This window comes from Melanotaenia boesemani, chromosome 18, assembly GCF_017639745.1.
Source record: "Melanotaenia boesemani isolate fMelBoe1 chromosome 18, fMelBoe1.pri, whole genome shotgun sequence".
In the NCBI taxonomy this organism is placed as follows: Eukaryota; Metazoa; Chordata; class Actinopteri; order Atheriniformes; family Melanotaeniidae; genus Melanotaenia; species Melanotaenia boesemani.
Window position 1 is genome coordinate 32,104,111 of NC_055699.1, and position 8,483 is coordinate 32,112,593.

Genomic DNA, 8,483 nt, shown 5'->3' on the forward strand with positions numbered 1-8,483 from the left:
TTAAAACAGGAAGGTCGAACACAGACATTCGAAGAGTTAGAGTGGACTGATAGATGCGATCTGTTGCGTCGTAATCCTGTCACTGCCGCCAGAATGTTTGATTTCCGCTGGCACTGTTTTCTGAAGGAGGTCCTTATGTCTCCTTCAAATCCCATAGGAAAAATTATTGATTACTTTTATCGGGTGGAGTTTCAGTGTCGCGGGAGTCCTCATGTGCACTGTCTTTTCTGGATTGAAAATGCGCCTAAAATTAATACAAACAAAGACGAGGAAGTGGTAGCTTTTATTGATAAGTACGTAACATGTGAGCTACCAGCACAGGATGAGACCTTATTGGAGATGGTCACATCTGTGCAGCAACATTCAAAGAGGCATTCAAAAAGCTGTAAGAAAGGTGGCACTGAATGTCACTTTAATTTTCCCAGACCAGTGTCAGGTAGGACATTTCTTGTTAATGTTCATTTGAATACTACAAATGAGTGTGATAAATGTAAGAATAGGTTCGATCAAAAATACGAAGGAAAACAGTGCACATGTGGAAATGAGTACTACTATAATCTGCTAAAGGTTGATAAGGATTTGGCAGTACGCACTCTGGAGTCAGTGAAAAAGGCGTTAAAAGATGAGAACAAGACGTTTAATAGTTTAGATGAGTTGTTTCATAGTTTAAATATCAATCAGCAAATATTTGAAATACGTTACAAACTTCTAAATATGAATAAAACCCAAATTGTATATAAAAGAGACATTAACGAAGCATGGATTAATCCATATAACGAGTCTCTATTAAAATGCTGGAATGCAAATTTAGATATTCAATTTGTGACAGACGCGTACGCAGTTATAGTATATATTATTTCATACATTAGCAAATCAGAAAAAGAGGTAGGATTGTTGCTTAGTAAAGCTCATAAGGAAGCAACAAAAGATGACAACGTCAGTGCAAAAGAGGCACTGAAACAAATTGGCAGCGTTTATCTAAACAGTCGCGACGTGTCTGCTCAAGAAGCAGTTTATAGATTAACGGGAATGCATTTGAAAGAGAATTCGCGTAGAGTTTATACCAACAGGGGACAAAATAGTTAAAATGAGTAAACCGATTAGTGTAATCCAAGAATGTGGGCTAACGGGAGATGATGTGTGGATGGTTAGTATAGTAGACCGTTATAGAAGTAGGCCTAATAATAGCACTTTTAATGACATGTGCATAGCAACGTTTGTGTCTGAATATCGTCTTTTAAACCGAAATGAAAAGTCAAAAAATGCAATACAATTACAAAGGGGATTAGGGTTTATTCTTAAAAGAACGCGAACAAAACCCGCTGTAGTTCGTTATGCGCGCTTTTCAAAAACAAAAACCCCCGAATTATATTTTAAAAGCCAGTTACAGTTGTTTTTGCCATACCGCGTAGAAGATGACTTAAAAGCTGCTGATTGTGAAACATTTGAACAATTTTATGAAAATGGTTCTGTGATCTTTAGTGATGGATCAGAACACACGGTGAAATCTGTCGTCGATACGAATAGGAACAAATTTGAGGTAGAAGATTCCGAAGAATTAGAAGAGTTGCAAAAGAAACTTGAAAATGAGGGTGGCCCTGAAGTTGCCTGGGGAAATCTGTGCCCCGAAAAAGAAGTAGAGCGTTTAGAGTGTCAAGAAGAAATTAGAGAAAAAGAACAGACACCTGCGGAAGATGCAGAGGAAATAGGTCGGGAACTCGTCGACAACATTCCAGATTTGGCTGTTAGGAATGATCAGGTGTGTCAATTAGAAAAGAACAATAATGTAATTAGTAGGCGTGAGGGCTTAGAATTAATTAGATCTCTGAATGAGATGCAGCTGTCAGTCTTCTATAAAATCCGTAATTGGTGTTTAGATAAAGTCAATGGTAGAAACCCAGAACCCCTCCATGTGTTTATATCTGGAGGAGCTGGAGTTGGAAAGAGCTACCTAGTTAAAGCGATTCAATACGAGGCCACAAGGTTATTGTCACCAAGTTGTCAGAATCCAGATAATATTTGTGTTTTATTAACGGCTCCGACCGGAATAGCTGCTTATAATTTAAAGGCAGCGACTATCCACAGTACATTTGGCATTGGCAAAGACGTGAGCCTACCTTACACACCTTTGAGTGAGGAAAAGCTCAATTCTTTGCGTGTTAAATATAGTGACTTGCAGATAGTCATAATTGATGAAATCTCCATGGTCAATCATAATCTATTGGCTTACGTCCATGGCAGATTAAGACAAATCAAACAAACTGGTGACTATAACGCTTTCGGTAATGTGAGCATAATTGCGGTCGGAGATTTTTATCAGTTGCCCCCAGTAAAAGGAAAAGCGTTGTATATACAAGACGTACAAATGAACTTGTGGTCTAGTTTATTTGAGCTTGTTGAGTTAAAAACAATCGTTAGGCAAAAAGATGAAGAATTTGCGCGAATATTAAATAGAATGCGAACGCATAAAAAAGGTACGCCAATGTTAGCTGACGATATAAACGTCTTAAAACGGTGTGAAACAGGTGAAGAGAGCACAGCCTTGCACATCTTTGCTACAAATTCCCAGGTTGATGAATATAATGAGGAACAGTTAATGAGCATATGTCCTGACCACATAGTTATAACTGCACAGGACTTTGGTTACAATAAAAAAACTGGTAAATTAGAGTTAAAGCCAGATCATCATATTAGGGCCAAGAAAACAGCTTTACAAAGAGAGCTGTTATTGGGTAAAAATGCTCGAGTCATGTTGTCTCAAAACATAGATGTAAATGACGGTTTAGTAAATGGTGTATGTGGCACAGTGATATACATAGAACAGCCTGATAAGAATATGTTTCCTCCCAGAGTATATGTAAAATTTGATGATGATAAGGTAGGCATAAAGAGGAAGAAACAAACCATTTACCCATCAGCAGAGTTAATGGGTTCAGTACCAATTGAACCTCAGGAAGAGAGAGCCAATAAAAAAGGCCTGAGACGACAGTTTCCTTTAAAGTTAGCTTGGGCCTGTACTGTACACAAAGTACAAGGCCTTACAGTAGATAGTGCTGTTGTCTCTTTAGCTAAGGTCTTTGCACCAGGACAGGCATATGTGGCATTAAGCAGAGTTAGAAGCCTGTCTGGTTTAATTATTCAAGAGTTTAAAGAAAAGTCTGTTTATTGTAATGACAACATTGAACAAGCGATTGCTAATATGCCACCATTTATAACTGAAAGCCACACAGTAGTAAAAGATGGTTTTAGTGTATTTCTAATGAATGTTCAAAGTTTAAATCGCCATGTCTCAGATTTGGCCCACTGTGCACAGCATTTGCAGCCTAACTGTATTGCTGTGACAGAGACATGGATACCTGCTGATGTTAGCTTAGATTCTGTAGAAATCACTGGTTATAGGTTTAGTAATGCCCCACGTAGTTTAGCCTATCATAGCGATAATCCAGTGTTAATGTCCCTTAAAGGCCAACAACATGGTGGCGTTGGCATGTACTGTGACAGTAATTTAGAATTTGAAAGTGCCACAGTAGCCGGTTTAAATATAGAGTGTTTAGCTGTAAAATGTGTCACATACAACATTTTAATAGCAGCCATTTACAGGCCACCATCATATCCTGTGTGTCTCTTTTTCAGGCATTTTGAAGAATTGTTAAATGTGTTAGAGTCACAAAGTGGAACCATTGTTGTTTTGGGCGATTTCAATGAGGACATTTTGAAGTCCTCAACAATTTGTCAGAAAATGACAGACAGAGGATATGAGCAACATGTGTCGACAGCCACTACAGAGAAAGGCACCTTAATTGATCATGTTTATGTCAAAAATAGTAATTATATTGTAGAAGCGCTAGTGGTGCCTACATATTTCAGTGATCATGAGGGCATTATATGTTCTTTTAAGTAAGACAGCCCAAATGCTTAAAACTTAAATTTATATTTTTTTTAAATAAATTTAATCAAAATGTATTAAATGTGCTGCTCTTCACCTGAGTTCCCTGTCTTGAATAATTTGTATGTAGTCAGTAAATTTTGTCCCCTGTTGATATCCTTTACACCTGTACAACGTTAGTCCATGTTCATAAGGTATTCTGTACTTCCTGTCCAGAGAAGATAGTGAAAATGTCAAAATAGTGAGTAGCTTTCTTGTTGGTTGTTGTGTTAAGAAGAAATGGTTAAAAACGGCCAGAAAAGTTGTTAAATCTAGTGACCAAATGGCAAAGTTGGCGATACAGGTTTTGTAGCTCATGCCCTCAGTGTGGTTAAGTAGTTATATGTTGTTTTAGGATTGTGCCTCTTGTTCTGTGGGGTTTATTGAATAATATAATTTTAGTTGTACTGTATGTAACTGCTGTGTTTAAGGTTAATTGCAGGGATAATCAAGTGACGCCGGCTAAGGTATGTAAAAGTACATTTAACTACTCACTATCCTACACACACAGTTAGTTTATTCACACACACTCTTTCACTCTTCAGAAAGTTTTGTAAGTTAAAAAAATTAGTCTCAGGTTTTTCTTTCTATCTGGCTGGTTTATATTTATTATAGTCTGGGTCTGTTCTATTTTTTTGCAGTTTTTAGATTGTAGCAGTTTTTTTTTCACTTGACAGAGGCCGATGATCAACAGTTAAGCTGAGCTCTGTTGGCCCAAAGTGCTAATTGTGATTGAGCTTAGGAAGAGCATGAAAAAAGCTGTAAACTGAGGCTTCATAAATTAATATTCAATAGGGGCAGTGTGTATTTACTGTTATTACAGAGGCACAGTAGCTGTGTCCCTGTTAGACCTTGACCAGCCTGCAGCAATAGTATTGCTTGTTATGATGATCCAAACCTGTTTTTATGATATATTACTAGATTTAGAAGAGAATTGATGTCTATAAAAATACATGTGGGATGTGATTGTGTGCGTGTGCATGTCTGTATATACAAATATGCACACTCATACCTTTTTGTCATTTCCCTAGGACACGGATGTTCAACCAGACGGAAGACAGTCTTTTTGTATTATTTTCGCTCATTTGTCCCATTACATACTGTGTATATAGTTAGAAAATAAACTGTAAATTGTGGCAACAAGAAGAGCCTCTACGAGTTTAGATAATGAGTTTAGAGTTCAGATATATCTTACATTCTTAGACTTCTTACAAACTTGTGTTCTAATTTGTTGTAATATGAATAAATTACTTTGAATCTATACAGCATGTTTTGTGGGGTGTAATATGCTAAAATACCTTCATCTTCATCAATCTGACATGCGATTGTGCCTAGTTAGCATTTTTTGCTAGCCTAGATAACATGCTAACATGGTAAAATGGTTAGCTGAGAATCTGAGATATTGATCTACCTAGTTAACATTTTTTACTAGTATGCTAATATGCTAGCATGTTACCTAATATTCTAACATGCTGGACCTTATGGTGAAATGGGTAGCTGAGAAACTAAAATTTTGATATACCTAGTTAGCATTTTTTGCTAGCTTACTAATATGCTGGCATGGTAGCCAATGTGCTAACATGCTAGGCCTAATAGTAGACTGGCTACCTTAGAAACTAAAATTTTTATATGCCTAGTTAGCATTTTTTTGCTAATATGCTAGCATGTTAGCTGACTTGCTAACATGCTAGGTAACTTGGTAAAATGGCAAACTGATAATCTGAAATGTTGATTTACCTTGTTAGCATTCTTTAGCTAGCATGCTAATATGCTAGCTGAAATGCTATGTAATGTGCTTATTTAACTGGCTGGGATTCTAGCTTGATGATAGTAGTTATACAGGCATTTCTCCAGTCCAGTGATTGCAGTGTGTTATGGACCTAACAAGAATTGATGCTGTTAGTTTAGGTGCTGTTTCCATGTATTCCTATGGAGATATGAGCAAACCGTGTTTTATGGCGAGAAGGCTTTTTTTCATGGTTTCCACGGTAACACGATTTTTCCTATTAGAAAGATTTGAACAGTGTTTGGTCCGCAACTTGTCAGGAAGCTTCCCACCAAATTTGGAGTCAGTCGCACGAATCCCCTCAGACTAGTTTGCTCAAATATGATGCGTATAAGGTGGAACAAATGGCAGTGAAATCCAAGATGGCGGGCACCCCGTTGCCATGGCAACAGATGTTCGATTGACTTCTTTGCTGGACTTTAGGTGTTACATGTATGAATCCTGTCAAGTTTGGTGCAGTTCCCATGTATTCCTATGGAGATATGAGCAAACCGTGTTTCATGGCGAGAAGGCTTTTTTCATGGTTGCCACGGTAACACGCTTATTTCCTATTAGAAAGATTTGTATAGCGTTTGGTCCCCAACTTGTCAGGAAGGTTCCCACCAAGTTTGGAGGCAGTCGCACGAATCCCCTCAGACTAGTTCGTTAAAATGGCAGTGAAATCCAAGATGGCAGGCACCCTGTTGCCATGGAAACAGGTGTTTGATTGACTTCTTTGCTGGACTTGGGGTGTCACACGTATGAATACTGTCAAGTTTGGTGCAGTTCCCATGTATTCCTATGGAGATATGAGCAAACCGTATTTCATGGCGAGAAGGCTTTTTTCATGGTTGCCACGGTAACACGCTTTCTCCTATTAGAAAGATTTGAATAGCGTGAGGTCCCCAACTTGTCAGGAAGCTTCCCACCAAGTTTGGAGTCAGTCGCACTAATCCCCTCAGACTAGTTCGTTCAAATGGCAGTGAAATCCAAGATGGTGGGCACCCCGTTGCCATGGCAACAGGTGTTCGATTGACTTCTTAGCTTGACTTGGGGTGTCACACGTATGAATCCTGTCAAGTTTGTTGCAGTTCCCATGTATTCCTATGGAGATATGAGCAAACCGTGTTTCATGGCGAGGTCATTTTCCATCGGTTGCCACGGTAACACGCTTTCTGCTATTAGAAAGATTCGAATAGCGTTTGGTCCCCAACTTGTCAGGAAGGTTCCCACCAAGTTTGGAGTCGGTCGTACAAATCCCCTCAGACTAGTTCGTTCAAATGTCAGAGTAACCCAAGATGGCGGTCACCCAGTTGCCATGGCAACAGGTGTTCAATTGACTTTTTTGCTGTACTTGGGGTGTCACACGTATGAATCCTGTCAAGTTTGGTGCAGTTCCCATGTATTCCTATGGAGATATGAGCAAACAGTGTTTCATGGCGAGAAGGTCATTTTCCGTCGGTTGCCACGGTAACACGCTTTCTGCTATTAGAAAGATTTGAATAGCGTTTGGTCCCCAACTTGTCAGGAAGCTTCCCACCAAGTTTGGAGTCAATCGCACGAATCCCCTCAGACTAGTTCGTTCAAATACGATGTGTGTAAAGTGCAAAAAATGGGGAAAAAATGGCCGTACACGCCAAGATGGCGGGCACCCCGTTGCCATGGCAACAGGTGTTTGATTGAGTTTTTTGGTCAACTCGGGATGTTACACGTGTGTGCCGAGTTTCGTCTTCCTATGTCAAAGTAGACTTTTGGGGCCCCATTCATTTGAGCATTTTTTTTTGTTCTAGGTGGCGCTGTTGAGGCACTTTTGCATTGAAGTGTATGTGGACCGTATAATATTGCGATTTTCGCCGGACTTAACGTGTGTGCCAAGTTTCGCAACTTTTCATGGGTGTTTAGGGGGTCAAATTTGGGGTCGAAGCGCTTAGAAGGAGAAAAAAAATAATAATTAAAGCTGCAAGCAGCGTTGGAGGCCCTCGCACCTCTGGCGCCGCTTCGGCCTATTGCACCGCCCCATCGGCCAAGAGCCTCCCTCCAGCAACACAGCCTCTCTTGCCCACAGCCATATACCCATTCTTCCAGAGTTTATCTCCATCAAGAGGTGATTTTCCTCATCAGAAGATCAACTTGCACGTCAGCCTGTCCAGTGATGACATCTGAAGCATTCATGACCTTGTTTCTTACAAACTGTGTTGAATTCCCACAATCTGGAGCATGATTTCATCAAGAGGAAAATTCCACGTGGCCACTAGGTGGTGGTAAAGTTCTTTTAATGTACAACCATGTTCAGATTGGAACTCTAATGAGAACAGGAGAATATTAGCTCAATTGGTCAACTGACAGCAGGGTTAGTGCCACTTCCTGTATAATGGCGAATGATTTAAACCATCACAGGAAGCCATTTTAATCATGATGCTGTAAGAAGTCAGTCATATTTTCAACCATGAGTTCATGAAGGATGATATTAATGAGTTAGAATTAGTTATACAGATGATAAAGGTTAAAATGGTGGGACTTCCTTTTCCCAGGGGGCGGGGCTATGGTGTTGAGAACATAAGGAAATGAAGAGGCATTTTTGTTTGTCCTGTCATGTTACATAAATATGCCACATTTTATCATGTCGTTCAAAGCAGTGGTTGGAGCTGATAGATTAAATATTTATAGGGGGCGCTATAGAGCCATATTACCAGCATATATCTATTTGAATCAGTTCCAGGCCTGACCAGTGTCCTCCCTGCCAAGTTTGGTGGAGATCAGGAGTACATTGGGTCAGTTAGAAGTACTTCCTGT

The 8,483-nt window shown here is 39.5% G+C and overlaps 1 protein-coding gene across 1 annotated transcript; it reads left to right on the forward strand.

Moving 5' to 3' along the window:
- The first annotated feature begins 1,034 nt into the window (after positions 1-1,034).
- Positions 1,035-4,460, forward strand: LOC121628814 (ATP-dependent DNA helicase PIF1-like). The gene has a single exon (XM_041968160.1). It carries the CDS (start codon positions 1,088-1,090, stop codon positions 3,899-3,901), a length of 2,814 nt encoding a protein of 937 aa, XP_041824094.1. The 5' UTR covers positions 1,035-1,087; the 3' UTR covers positions 3,902-4,460.
- Positions 4,461-8,483: the final 4,023 nt, after the last annotated feature.